The 16309-nt window shown below is 31.2% G+C and overlaps 2 protein-coding genes across 3 annotated transcripts in view; both read left to right on the top strand.

Moving 5' to 3' along the window:
• The window catches only part of LOC149935047 (cell adhesion molecule Dscam1-like), a 100335-nt gene extending 87845 nt beyond the window's left edge, over positions 1–12490 (top strand). The window contains exons 12-15 of one of the 2 annotated variants that reach the window (XM_090154826.1): positions 495–683; positions 3271–3411; positions 3481–3701; positions 11917–12490. In XM_090154826.1, coding sequence (XP_090010952.1) covers positions 495–683; positions 3271–3411; positions 3481–3701; positions 11917–11994 — 629 coding nt within the window. In that variant the 3' untranslated portion in view covers positions 11995–12490. Of the gene's footprint in view, positions 1–494; positions 684–3270; positions 3412–3480; positions 3778–11916 lie in introns of both variants that reach the window. The other variant, XM_090154825.1, reaches the window with a different exon arrangement.
• Positions 12491–14310: 1820 nt separating this feature from the next.
• LOC149935046 (cell adhesion molecule Dscam2-like) lies at positions 14311–16228 on the top strand. The gene is made up of 7 exons (XM_090153514.1): positions 14311–14326; positions 14406–14693; positions 14764–14883; positions 14947–15120; positions 15487–15774; positions 15844–15963; positions 16032–16228. Exons 1-7 carry the CDS (start codon positions 14311–14313, stop codon positions 16226–16228), a joined length of 1203 nt encoding a protein of 400 aa, XP_090009640.1.
• The last annotated feature ends 81 nt before the right edge of the window (positions 16229–16309 follow it).

Raw genomic sequence — 16309 nt, 5'->3', positions numbered from 1 at the left:
GGCAAGCGGAGTCAAGGGCGAGTTACGACCAATAAACCGAAAAGAAAAAATAACTAACGCACTCCTTTTGACCTAGGCCTACTTAATACATCTTAAGATCGGTAAAATAGACATTTAAGCAAATGGAGTCAAGAGCGAATCACGACCAATAAACCTAAGGAGATAAAAACCTTAACGCTCTCAATAGGACCTAGGCCTACTTAATAGACCTTGGACTTTACGAAATAAGTATTTAGACAACCGAAGGCAAGAGCGAATCACGACCAATAAACCTAAGGAGATAAAAACCTTGCCGCTCTCCTTTTGACCTAGGCCTACTTAATTGACCTTGGACTCCCGCGAAATAACAATTTAAATATTAAAGTTAAGCGATTTTTTTCGTGTCGTTAGAGCTAGGGTAAGCGCGGGCGTATCAGCAGATAAGGAACGGCTCGTGGCGTTTGGTAAGCGAAGCGGGTCGTGGTATAGCGGCAGATTTCTTCCCTTTTAACCAGGATATACGATCCATTACAAGAAGGAAGGCAGCCACTGGCATCACATCCCGGTGCTCTCTCCGGATCTTAGCTCGTATACGATCACGGGTCTCGAGAGCGAAACCGTGTACTGGATTTATCTAACGGCCACCAATCGATTCGGACGAGCCGATCCCAGCCAGCAACTCAAAGTTCGAACCGAAAAGTCCAGTAAGTATATCACTCTTTACCCTCTTAAAACCTCCACTCTTCTGGGACCATCGGCCTCGATTCTTCCGGGCTATCATCCAGATTTTACGCGCTCCTTTCAAACAATCAAGCTTAATGAGCCAAAGCTAGAAGCGGGGCACTACCTTAGCCTTAGACCGTGGTGTGACAATGAATATACAGGGTGTTTCAAAAGGTGATGCAAAAATTTGAAGGAGTTGTAGGGGGTGAGTTGATAAGTATGACTGTTTTCCCCATTTTCCTACGATGAGTTAAAAGAGCGCCAGCGAGCTTCAAAGTGTGGCCTACTAGACCCTGGAAGTAGGCTGAAATAAGCGCAAAACCAAGTAGCGGGGAACTGCGAACATTATGGTTTGGGTTCGTGTGATAGGTAAAAAAGGACTTTGTAAACAAATCGAGGTAACCAAGTTAAAAAAAGTAAACTTAAACAGTATTTAAAGTATCTGCTGCTTGGTTTTGCGCTTGTTGCAGCCTACTTCCAGTTGCTAGTAGGCCACACTTTGAAGCTCTCTGGCGCTCTTTACACTCATCGTAGTAAAATGAAGAAAAAAACAGGCTTACTTCTCAACTCACCCCCTACAACTCTTTAAAATTTTTGCGTAACCTTTTAAAACACCCTGTATAAAAGGCTGGCCTTTGGGTGAACGCGCATAGTAATAGTTTTTCCAACTTAACTACGGTAGATAAATCGCGGAGTATGCCAAAAACACGTATTTCGTTTGGAGTTGTTTCCCATGGTAAGTGAATATTTCCTAGTCATAAAGAAGTAATATCCTTATCGAAAAAGCGCTACTTATAAATCGATTCGGGTTTAGGCTTTAAAAGTAATATATTTTCGGTAACTAAATACGAAAAAAAAGTCTATTATCATTAATTTAAAACTACTTCGTAACTTTGATCGTAAAGTTCCGGGGGTAAAAAAACCCTTTATTTAACCTTTCAAATCAGAACGCCTTTTAAAAGGATTTCGCTTAAAATATCATTTTCTGAGACTTTCCCGGAGTTTTTTAAATGGGACAGCCAAAGACCAACATCGAACCTAATTCGATGTGAAGGCCGCGGGGATCATTTTTTTGGAGAGGGTTTTGGCGTCGCAGGTATAGCCAGGGGGGCCATTTTGGGACCAAATCTAAGAAACCCCTCCTAGTCTCAACGGTAAGCGGCGAACGAGATAAATTTAAAAGATGATGGCAGAAGAGAAAATCAATTTGGGAGAGAGAGAGAGGCATCCAGTAGATAAAGTTCATTACAGAAGGGGTCTGCCTTGGGCCTTCCTGGGAAGCGAGCCGATTCAATTCGATAGCTCGCTTTTCAATTTCAAATGGGTTTTCCTCAAAAGTGGGTTAACGCGACGTACTTATACACCTGAGAAAAAATTCCCAGCGAAAACTTTCCTATAAAAGAAACGCAAATGAAAGTTGTCGGCGAATGGTAGTGACACGTTTACCAAATTGGTTTTTACCGTTACTTCGTAACTGTTTGGTACGGCGGGGTATCCTCTCCCATTTCGATATTTTATACTTTTTACCCCGGGCGTTATTTGAGCGAAAACTATTTCCGGTATTTTTGCACGAGGAATTAAATAGCACGACCAATTTCCTAAATCTAACTGCTTCCATTAAATAAGATCCTAAACGACTTTCATAAAGAAACAAAGCTATTACTTCAAGTGTCGTGCCAACGTAACTCTTTCAAAAACGTACTGATGAGCCAAAATATCAATTCTTAATTCTTATTTTTATCGCAATATTTTGAGCGAGTATTAGTAGCAAAAGTACATAATATTTTCGTCAGAAGCAAACCATCTAGGACACCAAAATTTAAGCGTGTACCTTTGCTGTATCAATAGTTTTCAATTGGAGTTATTTACCTCGGATGTGCACCACTGGGCATAATTTACTTCGTATAGCGATGTAAAATGTAAAAATTAAATTACAGGGTTGCCACAATATTTTCAGAATTCAATTCCCTGACCTTTTAAATAGATTTTCCCTGACTTTTAAAAGCTATAATTAGACAATTTTTACTTTTATATTTTACTTTTATCAGAAGTTAATAAATTAAAATCAACTTATATTTCAATACAAATGTTATGGTAACGTTAAAATAATTAGTAAAACTTTCAAAGAACTAAATAATAATCACTAGAGTAAAATTACTCTCAAAAAGTGTCATGATAAAATTAAATTTCCTGACTTTTAAAGAATACCTAAAATTCCATGACTTTTACCTGACTTTTTCCCTGACGTGTGGCAACCCTGCATTATATTCCAATTTAAAAACCCAATTTTCCCGATGTAATGGTTTTAGAAATCATTATATGATGCATTTCGTCCCACACTATTTTTCATACAAAACGTCTTTTTGAAAACGAACCTGCATCTGTACATGTTTCAAGAGAATGACATTAGCGGTATAATGATATACTTATCTCTTACGAGTATTTCGTGAACTATTACGGATTCTAGGATCGCATTCGGTGAGAAAGGGAACAACCCTGCATATAAAGACTCCCGCGGACCTGTTGAAAATCGGGCGCACTAACTTTCCAACTCTTGTATGTCTATAGGCGTGACCCAAGCCGTACCCTTCTACTTTGACCTCTCTATCGTCATCCCAGTGGCCGCTTCATTCATCGCCGTTGTGGTGGTCGTCATAGTGGTTTTCATTTACATCAAGAAGTCGCACGCTAGAAGGAGTTTAGAGAAAGGTAAACGTGCCAACTTCTCCAAAAATCCAATTTGAGCGCGACTACACAAAAGGGGTTCTCTAATTATAGCTCTTCAAAACGGGGACAAGCCATTCACGTACGTGGCGCCCAACCAAAGATACATGGACTTGGACAAAGGGCGGCCCATGAACTTCCCGGAGCCGGGCACCCCGGCCTCCAGTTTGGCCTCGTACGCCACCATTAATTGCAGAGGAGGCGAGGACCCCAACGCCGAGGAGACTTGCCGAATGATCAACGACCAAAGACAAGAAATGAAAACTTTCAACCAGGTACTTTCGAAGGAGCTGCAGTCCTCCATTATCCCCATTCCGTGGAGTCAAGGCTTAGCTGATACTGTCTTCAAAGGCAAGCATCCCCTTTCATTACTTTCTTTCAATTACGCGAGTATCAGCTCAGCCTTGCCCGAAATAGAAACGACGTATTTATCATCGTTAGACCTTATTCAATCACGTATCTCGCCCGTAATTAAGATTTCACGTCTATTTAAGACTATTTGCAACGCGTTTAATTTAAACTAGTGCAAATAATAGACCGACTAACTGAACTACAAACGGTAGATTGGGTAGCGCATCGGAGTAATATATTTATCAACCTATTCATTACAGTTCTCTAATACATGTATCAACATATTCATTAAAGTTCTCTAATACATTTATCAACATATTAATTACAGTTCTCTAATACATTTATCAATGTATTCATTATAGTTCTCTAATACATTTATCAAAATATTCATTATAGTACTCTAATATATTTATCAAAATATTCATTATAGTTATCTAATACATTTATCAAAATATTCATTATAGTACTCTAATATATTTATCAAAATATTCATTATAGTTCTCTAATACCTTTATCAATAGCTGAAAACTATTCGTGAGTTCTGAACCGTTCAACCAGTCCGCATGCGCACTATTCGGCAAAAAAAAATTCTAGAACTACCCAAATGCAAACTATTCGCAGACAAGAACCTCTTGTTGAACCGTTCGGAACCGTTCTAAATGGTACCTGCTCAAGAGCAAGTACTGGCCGGAACTCAAGGTGAAATCTCTAAAATTCGTCTGCACATCGGGCTGCGTACGTCAAATCGTACGAATCACAACTATTCGTACAAAAGTTCTGAACTATCCAGAACTTTTGCGTGACGTCACAGCCTAGTCCTAAGCCGTTCTCTTAACGGTTCAGAACTCACGAATAGTTTTCAGCTAATATATCCATTACAGTTCTCTAATACCTTTATCAATATATCCATTACAGTTCTCTAATACCTTTATCAATGTATTCATTATAGTTCTCTAATACATTTATCAAAATATTCATTATAGTACTCTAATATATTTATTAAAATATTCATTATAGTTCTCTAATACATGTATCAACATATTCATTAAAGTTCTCTAATACATTTATCAACATATTAATTACAGTTCTCTAATACATTTATCAACATATTAATTACAGTTCTCTAATACATTTATCAACATATTCATAACAGTTCTCTAATACATTTATCAATATTTTCATTATAGTTCTCTAATACATTTATCAACATATTCATAACAGTTCTCTAATACATTTATCAATATTTTCATTATAGTTCTCTAATACATTTATCAACATATTCATAACAGTTCTCTAATACATTTATCAATATTTTCATTATAGTTCTCTAATACATTTATCAACATATTCATAACAGTTCTCTAATACATTTATCAATATTTTCATTATAGTTCTCTAATACATTTATCAACATATTCATAACAGTTCTCTAATACATTTATCAATATTTTCATTATAGTTCTCTAATACATTTATCAACATATTCATAACAGTTCTCTAATACATTTATCAATATTTTCATTATAGTTCTCTAATACATTTATCAACATATTCATAACAGTTCTCTAATACATTTATCAATATTTTCATTATAGTTCTCTAATACATTTATCAACATATTCATAACAGTTCTCTAATACATTTATCAATATTTTCATTATAGTTCTCTAATACATTTATCAACATATTCATAACAGTTCTCTAATACATTTATCAATATTTTCATTATAGTTCTCTAATACATTTATCAACATATTCATAACAGTTCTCTAATACATTTATCAATATTTTCATTATAGTTCTCTAATACATTTATCAACATATTCATAACAGTTCTCTAATACATTTATCAATATTTTCATTATAGTTCTCTAATACATTTATCAACATATTCATAACAGTTCTCTAATACATTTATCAATATTTTCATTATAGTTCTCTAATACATTTATCAACATATTCATAACAGTTCTCTAATACATTTATCAATATTTTCATTATAGTTCTCTAATACATTTATCAACATATTCATAACAGTTCTCTAATACATTTATCAATATTTTCATTATAGTTCTCTAATACATTTATCAACATATTCATAACAGTTCTCTAATACATTTATCAATATTTTCATTATAGTTCTCTAATACATTTATCAACATATTCATAACAGTTCTCTAATACATTTATCAATATTTTCATTATAGTTCTCTAATACATTTATCAACATATTCATAACAGTTCTCTAATACATTTATCAATATTTTCATTATAGTTCTCTAATACATTTATCAACATATTCATAACAGTTCTCTAATACATTTATCAATATTTTCATTATAGTTCTCTAATACATTTATCAACATATTCATAACAGTTCTCTAATACATTTATCAATATTTTCATTATAGTTCTCTAATACATTTATCAACATATTCATAACAGTTCTCTAATACATTTATCAATATTTTCATTATAGTTCTCTAATACATTTATCAACATATTCATAACAGTTCTCTAATACATTTATCAATATTTTCATTATAGTTCTCTAATACATTTATCAACATATTCATAACAGTTCTCTAATACATTTATCAATATTTTCATTATAGTTCTCTAATACATTTATCAACATATTCATAACAGTTCTCTAATACATTTATCAATATTTTCATTATAGTTCTCTAATACATTTATCAACATATTCATAACAGTTCTCTAATACATTTATCAATATTTTCATTATAGTTCTCTAATACATTTATCAACATATTCATAACAGTTCTCTAATACATTTATCAATATTTTCATTATAGTTCTCTAATACATTTATCAACATATTCATAACAGTTCTCTAATACATTTATCAATATTTTCATTATAGTTCTCTAATACATTTATCAACATATTCATAACAGTTCTCTAATACATTTATCAATATTTTCATTATAGTTCTCTAATACATTTATCAACATATTCATAACAGTTCTCTAATACATTTATCAATATTTTCATTATAGTTCTCTAATACATTTATCAACATATTCATAACAGTTCTCTAATACATTTATCAATATTTTCATTATAGTTCTCTAATACATTTATCAACATATTCATAACAGTTCTCTAATACATTTATCAATATTTTCATTATAGTTCTCTAATACATTTATCAACATATTCATAACAGTTCTCTAATACATTTATCAATATTTTCATTATAGTTCTCTAATACATTTATCAACATATTCATAACAGTTCTCTAATACATTTATCAATATTTTCATTATAGTTCTCTAATACATTTATCAACATATTCATAACAGTTCTCTAATACATTTATCAATATTTTCATTATAGTTCTCTAATACATTTATCAACATATTCATAACAGTTCTCTAATACATTTATCAATATTTTCATTATAGTTCTCTAATACATTTATCAACATATTCATAACAGTTCTCTAATACATTTATCAACATATTCATAACAGTTCTCTAATACATTTATCAATATTTTCATTATAGTTCTCTAATACATTTATCAATATTTTCATTATAGTTCTCTAATACATTTATCAACATATTCATAACAGTTCTCTAATACATTTATCAATATTTTCATTATAGTTCTCTAATACATTTATCAACATATTCATAACAGTTCTCTAATACATTTATCAATATTTTCATTATAGTTCTCTAATACATTTATCAACATATTCATAACAGTTCTCTAATACATTTATCAATATTTTCATTATAGTTCTCTAATACATTTATCAACATATTCATAACAGTTCTCTAATACATTTATCAATATTTTCATTATAGTTCTCTAATACATTTATCAACATATTCATAACAGTTCTCTAATACATTTATCAATATTTTCATTATAGTTCTCTAATACATTTATCAACATATTCATAACAGTTCTCTAATACATTTATCAATATTTTCATTATAGTTCTCTAATACATTTATCAACATATTCATAACAGTTCTCTAATACATTTATCAATATTTTCATTATAGTTCTCTAATACATTTATCAACATATTCATAACAGTTCTCTAATACATTTATCAATATTTTCATTATAGTTCTCTAATACATTTATCAACATATTCATAACAGTTCTCTAATACATTTATCAATATTTTCATTATAGTTCTCTAATACATTTATCAACATATTCATAACAGTTCTCTAATACATTTATCAATATTTTCATTATAGTTCTCTAATACATTTATCAACATATTCATAACAGTTCTCTAATACATTTATCAATATTTTCATTATAGTTCTCTAATACATTTATCAACATATTCATAACAGTTCTCTAATACATTTATCAATATTTTCATTATAGTTCTCTAATACATTTATCAACATATTCATAACAGTTCTCTAATACATTTATCAATATTTTCATTATAGTTCTCTAATACATTTATCAACATATTCATAACAGTTCTCTAATACATTTATCAATATTTTCATTATAGTTCTCTAATACATTTATCAACATATTCATAACAGTTCTCTAATACATTTATCAATATTTTCATTATAGTTCTCTAATACATTTATCAACATATTCATAACAGTTCTCTAATACATTTATCAATATTTTCATTATAGTTCTCTAATACATTTATCAACATATTCATAACAGTTCTCTAATACATTTATCAATATTTTCATTATAGTTCTCTAATACATTTATCAACATATTCATAACAGTTCTCTAATACATTTATCAATATTTTCATTATAGTTCTCTAATACATTTATCAACATATTCATAACAGTTCTCTAATACATTTATCAATATTTTCATTATAGTTCTCTAATACATTTATCAACATATTCATAACAGTTCTCTAATACATTTATCAATATTTTCATTATAGTTCTCTAATACATTTATCAACATATTCATAACAGTTCTCTAATACATTTATCAATATTTTCATTATAGTTCTCTAATACATTTATCAACATATTCATAACAGTTCTCTAATACATTTATCAATATTTTCATTATAGTTCTCTAATACATTTATCAACATATTCATAACAGTTCTCTAATACATTTATCAATATTTTCATTATAGTTCTCTAATACATTTATCAACATATTCATAACAGTTCTCTAATACATTTATCAATATTTTCATTATAGTTCTCTAATACATTTATCAACATATTCATAACAGTTCTCTAATACATTTATCAATATTTTCATTATAGTTCTCTAATACATTTATCAACATATTCATAACAGTTCTCTAATACATTTATCAATATTTTCATTATAGTTCTCTAATACATTTATCAACATATTCATAACAGTTCTCTAATACATTTATCAATATTTTCATTATAGTTCTCTAATACATTTATCAACATATTCATAACAGTTCTCTAATACATTTATCAATATTTTCATTATAGTTCTCTAATACATTTATCAACATATTCATAACAGTTCTCTAATACATTTATCAATATTTTCATTATAGTTCTCTAATACATTTATCAACATATTCATAACAGTTCTCTAATACATTTATCAATATTTTCATTATAGTTCTCTAATACATTTATCAACATATTCATAACAGTTCTCTAATACATTTATCAATATTTTCATTATAGTTCTCTAATACATTTATCAACATATTCATAACAGTTCTCTAATACATTTATCAATATTTTCATTATAGTTCTCTAATACATTTATCAACATATTCATAACAGTTCTCTAATACATTTATCAATATTTTCATTATAGTTCTCTAATACATTTATCAACATATTCATAACAGTTCTCTAATACATTTATCAATATTTTCATTATAGTTCTCTAATACATTTATCAACATATTCATAACAGTTCTCTAATACATTTATCAATATTTTCATTATAGTTCTCTAATACATTTATCAACATATTCATAACAGTTCTCTAATACATTTATCAATATTTTCATTATAGTTCTCTAATACATTTATCAACATATTCATAACAGTTCTCTAATACATTTATCAATATTTTCATTATAGTTCTCTAATACATTTATCAACATATTCATAACAGTTCTCTAATACATTTATCAATATTTTCATTATAGTTCTCTAATACATTTATCAACATATTCATAACAGTTCTCTAATACATTTATCAATATTTTCATTATAGTTCTCTAATACATTTATCAACATATAGTTCTCCTACAACGTGGCTTTCTAAATGTACTTCGGTTTTTATGGAAAACCTTTAAACCAATTTAATTCGTATAAATAAACTATTATTCGAAACTAATTTACCAAGAGATAAATTAAATAGGGTGGATGATAATGTCCACCAGACAAACTTTATACCTTCTTCAGATGAGGCCCCCACTCAAATCTTCAATTTTTTAAAGGAAAAATATCATTATATTTCTAAAAATATGATTTTATAGGACTATTTTTTCAAAATTATAGGATTTCATTTACTAACTTAATGCATTTAGAAACAAAATCTATATTTAGTTAAATAAATCTTTGATTTTCACTTAAGAAATAGAAAGTAAAACATTTTATCACAAAAATATACTAGTAGCTAACCATGTTAACAATAACAAAAGCATAGACTAGAATGACTTGGTATAGGAATTTATCCTAGAGCTAAATCTAGCAACTGAGTGGTGGGATTTGAAATGGGCAAAATATCAACATAGGAGTTTATAGAACTTTTTGTGGATTTTTCTAAAAATATAGGATGTTATAGGATAATTTTTAAATATAGGATTTTATAGAACTTTTTGTGGATTTTTCTAAAAATATAGGATGTTATAGGACATTTTTAAATATAGGATTTTATAGGAATTATAGGACCTCTGGCGTCCCTGGGCTTGGCGAAACCATATTTAATTATAAGACAGGGAAAACCCTTTTCAGTTAATCATAAAATAAGCCAAGATAAGTTTAATTAAAGTCAAGAACTAATACCGTTTTAGTTAGCAAACCCATTTTAAAAATTAACTTCAGTTTAATATTAAGTCCGCTTTTATCAGGACTTATCAGGCTCGTCTGTAAAGGGGATTACAGGTTAATTTCTTGGCTTAAAATAAACCAAACTTGACTTATTTTACGATGGTCCTTAGATTGATAATAAGTCTTATTTAGCTTATGGTTTACAACTTGTTTTCCAAAGCGCTTGAAAATTAAAGCTTCCTTCTTTACTCACTCGTGGCAGGACAGTCTAGAATGTAGTAGAAAATACTACCTGGAAATTGTAATTTCCTACGATGTTCTAGATTGTGGCGTCACCTTGTGTACTATGTTTGAACTATTTTATCATTAATCCTCAGCTTTGATTAGTTTGTACACTGTCTTTGAGCAGACATTTAAATATATTTTAAGATTATGTTGGATTCTATGGATATCATGAAAATAGGGTACTTTAAGGACCAAATCTCGATTTTAAGGACCTTAAAGAAAAATAGGGACTTTACGTATTTTAGGGACCTGGTGGGAGCCCTACCCCTTTAAGTGGGGAAGAATACAGTAAAATCCTCTTTTTCGTTCAAGCTGAACGTTTCTGTTTTAACAATTACATAATTGAATTATAATTTTCTTATAATCTTATTAGGCTGAACCTTTCACTAATGCTTAAAATAATTTTGATAATTATAATATTAATAGTTAACGAGATATAAGGTCCTAACTAAAGGGTAGTTTGGGCGCTTGCGCAACTTGTTTAGCTCCGGGGGTCCGAATTATAACGCAATAACTTAATTACTTTAAAATTGTCAAAATTATTATAGTCACTAAACAAGAGTCTGTTCTACACTTAAATATTAATTTTAAACGTTAAAATACAAAATTAAAAGAGTTCAGCTTGAAATAGCGCGAAAGTAGACAATGGCCACTGTAGTCTTCCCACTTAAAGGCCGACTACATAAATCTTCGGTTTACTCTGTCTTTCCCTGGAAGTAGGCTGACTGCATGGCACACGTGTATTGCAGTAAGCCTACTTCCAGTGAAAGACAGAGTAAACCGAAGATTTATGTAGTCTTCCCCTTAAGCCAAATATTACATTCCTAATATCTGAAAATGATGTATTATTTTGCAGAATCCGAACGAACGTCCATCGTCCTTTCATAGACCAAATTCTCTGAAGAAAAACAACCAACACGAAAGTCGACAGTGAGAAGAATGGCGATCTTATCCTTCGTTATTAACTAACTCTATATATAAAATATTCCGGGGGGGTCGAATAAATCGAATATTTTTACCGTATTCAAAGACAAGTATTCTCAGCCTCTTTATTTCTAAATAAAGAGTTGTGTTTTCAGTGTGCTCGTGTGACTGAACATGGTTTATAAAAAAAAAAACATAAGTGTAAAAACTTGAAGAAAAAAAAGTCTAAAGACATTCGTTGAAAACAAAATCGAACTCTCCAATTTTGTCTCGTGGTTTTTGAAGTCGAAATACGACTGAACTAGCTATGAGAATAAAGCAGGCGCACTTTTATAACCTTCTCTATATAGCGGGGTCAAGGTTCACCTGTACCATTATAGCATTGACCAAAGATAAGCGTGATAACACATACCTTCGATAGTTTCGTTTAGTTAATACATTCCACGAAAATAAAACGTTATTTAAAGCGATCCAATAAATTTTAAACCATTATTTATTAAAATATTCCCTCATTAAGAAAGAATACATTTAAGCGTTATAACTGAATTAATTAAATTAAGATGGTTATCGACGATTTTTCCAGTTAATGCTTTATCGTATTCTTTCTTATACAAATATCTAATAAATATTGCCTTGTTAAATTTACGAATAAGAAAACATTCGATTAAATTATCTGTTATTGCCTTATCAATGTTATAAGAAGAAAAAACACATAAAAAGGGTGCCAATTATTAATTATCGTGTATATCAAAGTGGTCTTATTCAACGATATAATGAAACTTTAAAAACCCTAATAATTTTAACCCTATATATTTTCGAGTAAACGTTTTTCTCAAATACAAAAAAGACGCATATCTATAATATTAAGTCTGTAATAATTTTTAAGAAAGAAATACGAACCAATCTGTGACTAACAACAGTCTTCCATCGTTTAAAAAATCGTACTGCAACAAATGAAAATGGATGGAAAATATATTTAAAAAATATCAGCTTTAAATAAAGCGCCAAAAATCCAGGGCGCTAGGTTTGAAATTTATATAATTTCCTCGGCGGATTTTCTTTCGTTTAGTTACGAGTTGACCAAAATTTTATGTAAATTGGTGTAAATATATTATTTGTTGATGGTTATAGCTATGCACCGCGTTCAATTATGGCATTCGTTTAAAACAAAAAAAATAGATAATGAAATTACAAAAAAAATATTAACTGTTAAAGATAATCCCCCACATCTCAAAATGTATACTGCACACTTACCAATGTCGTAAAATCTATAACGGTAAATATAATTATATAAACATAATTTTCAAGATTATTTTTACGTTAGAAATAGCTTCAGTAACGGTAGGCCAATTTTAGGCCAGACGCCTGTAGAAGTGTTCCGCACGCCTTACACGAATGTATGGCGGGTAAGTGATGCGTCAAGGGGCTATTGGAGAAGATCCGCGTTTTTCCTTTCAGTTTCCCTTCTATTCAATGGGCAATTTGTTTTAACTACGTAAGGAAAGGATGCTCATGGCAAGACAACAAAATTACGATTGTGTAAATAGACAGAGAGAGAGCGGTTGAAAATTTAAAAGGGGATAAAAATAAAATATTTCTGGTTGTGGTGTCAAGCACCAAAAATGTTTTGATAAATTTCTAAATGTTTTTCAATTGTCGGAATAAAACAAGTGAATCGAGGAAAGGGGCGCTTCTTATTTTTGCATTTTTTTACTGTTTGTCATTTTTTAAAAGGTCGCTTCCAACAAAGAATGTATCAGACACGATTGTTTCAAGCGCGCTCTTTTTAAATGTTCGCGTTGTTTGGGTATCATTGTGTGTTATACGAATAAAAACGAGAACCAACCAAGATGATTTTCTAACAAAAAAAAATAACAAATGTTCAAATGAAAAAAATAAAAATATCACGAGTCTTTGTACACACGGTGGATTAACAATAAACAAAGGTTTCATCTCCAAATATCTTGTTTATTTCTAAAATTACCATTTACATTTTATTAAATTTTAGAAAAAAAAGGACAAAGGATATTTGGTTTAAGTTTGCGCCAAGCCTAATTCAGGTGGCGCTAGGGGTCCTATGAGATAGAAAAGTTTTAAAAATATTCCAATATTTTTATAATTACGGTTTAAATATAGAAATTTACGGTTTATACCATAATAAAAATCAAGAAGGATCTACTAAAAGGCAGAAACTAAAATATAGTTAAAGAAACAGGATATTTCCAAATATAATCTTGCGTATGGTTGCCAGATCCATAATTCCAAAATGGCGCGCCCGATACCAGGGACCAAACTTCTTATAGCTATTTTTACGTATTTCAGTAACATGGAATTGGCGTTCGGTGAGTTAAATATGCTTAAAACGTGACTTTAAATGGCTTAATTCATCATTAAATATTTTAATATGGTTTTAAAATGAAGGGGACCATCAAAGAATTATCCCCTTCTCCTTCCCGAGTCGGCCCTTGGTTGGGGAGAGTGTTCGTGCACTTTGTAGTACTTCGGGTGGGTACAATATGCGTCTAAGATGGCTAAAAGATGGAGAACTCATCAGGGACGATGCGTCCTCGACCTTGAAGATCAGTTCCTACCCGGACGCTTCCGTTTTATTTATCGAAAGATTGACTTTGAGTGATAATGGGAACTACACGTGCGAGTTGATCTCCGACGATGGGATACTAAGTCATACGGACACGCTACGTGTTTCTGGTAAGGTTAAATCCCGACCTTTTGTCTACCTGATTTCGGACCATTTCAAGGGGTACCCCTTAACCTCTAGCACCACCGGAATGGATATCATTTTCCAAGGATACCAGCGCTTTTGTAGGAAGTAATGTCACTCTGGAGTGTCTGGCCAAAGGAAGTCCAACGCCAATCGTGATTTGGGAGAAAGCCACCAGTAAGGGGTTTAATTTCTTGAAAAATATAAAATGGGATAATATAAGGTATCCATTCGACACAGGTAACAAACAAGACTCAATTCGCGTCAAAGACGAAAAGAATCATCAAAGCCAGAGGAGAATGGGTCAACTAGTCTTGACGGGGGTCAAGGAAAATGACGCAGGGGCGTACAAATGTGTCGTTAATAATTCCGTCGCTCTTCCCATCACGAAAACTATCCAACTGACAATTTTAAGTGAGTATTTAAGGTGGAAATATTTTAATTTCTGGGAAGCCTGAAAATATTGTAGGTGGCGTCTCAGTTGATTACAGGATCACCTTAACAAAGAATGCCATTTTAAGATATTAAGTTCATTATATTTCCATTTCCTTGGACGTATAAAACGTGTAAAGTAGATATTTTACTATTTTTTCTTTAAAATGATACAAAGTTAAGTAAGTTACACAGTTAAAGGGAAACATTGATAGTAATTGTGTCATGGCGTCGCCAAGATTCGTAATATTTCTCTTTGCACAACTAGGCTTATCATCTGTGTATGGTAAGTCAACTTAAACCACTAAACATTCGAGCTATAAACTATCTAATGAAATGAACTTTTAGGATTTATTAGTAACGTTAAGATTCAACCCTTTGTATTCCCCGATCAAACGCTTGTGGGGGACAGTGTTAGAATCATTTGCACAACAACCGGAGGCGATGTAGTTAATTACAAATGGTTGAAAAATAATCAGGAGTTAGACGCGTCGTCTAGAATAAGAATTACATCAACCGAAGACGCTTCGTTTCTTAAGATTGACAAAATCGCGTTTGAAGACAGCGCTAATTACACCTGCCTCGCTTCTTTAAGAGGAGACTCAATCAGACACACAGCCACCCTCATTGTCAGAGGTCAGTAAGATTAATTACCCTAATTTAATTTACGGAATTGTTACATTAACCTTTCTCCTTTGACTAAAGCACCACCCGCATGGGTGACGGTGTCTGAGGACAAGATGGCTTACGCCGGCACCAACGTAACTATATTGTGCCGCGCTAAAGGACAACCAACACCCAAAGTTACGTGGGAGCTAGCTCAAAGTAATTATAAAAGGCACCAACAGCATACCGAACCCAAATTAACAACCAGGGTTTGATAACGACGACAGATAAGGAACCCAGTCACTACAAAGACCTTCCTCAAACGCACCCAAATAGACAGGGCACTTTGTTCATAGCTAACATCTCGGAGGAACGTGGAGGTAGTTACCGATGCACAGCGAATAATTCCGTTGGAATTCCTCTGATTAAAACTATTCAAGTCAACGTTTTAAGTGAGTTTAAATATTTACCTCTTATAAAATAGTGAACCTAAACGCGAATCAAGCTAGACATAGGTGGCGCTACGGTTTCACATAACACGCCTTTGTCGTGCACCTAAAGAGTG

This window comes from Leiobunum rupestre, chromosome 7 (genome assembly GCF_980474605.1).
Source record: "Leiobunum rupestre chromosome 7, qqLeiRupe1.1.hap1, whole genome shotgun sequence".
In the NCBI taxonomy this organism is placed as follows: Eukaryota; Metazoa; Arthropoda; class Arachnida; order Opiliones; family Sclerosomatidae; genus Leiobunum; species Leiobunum rupestre.
This window is presented reverse-complemented; position numbering and strand designations above follow the sequence as displayed.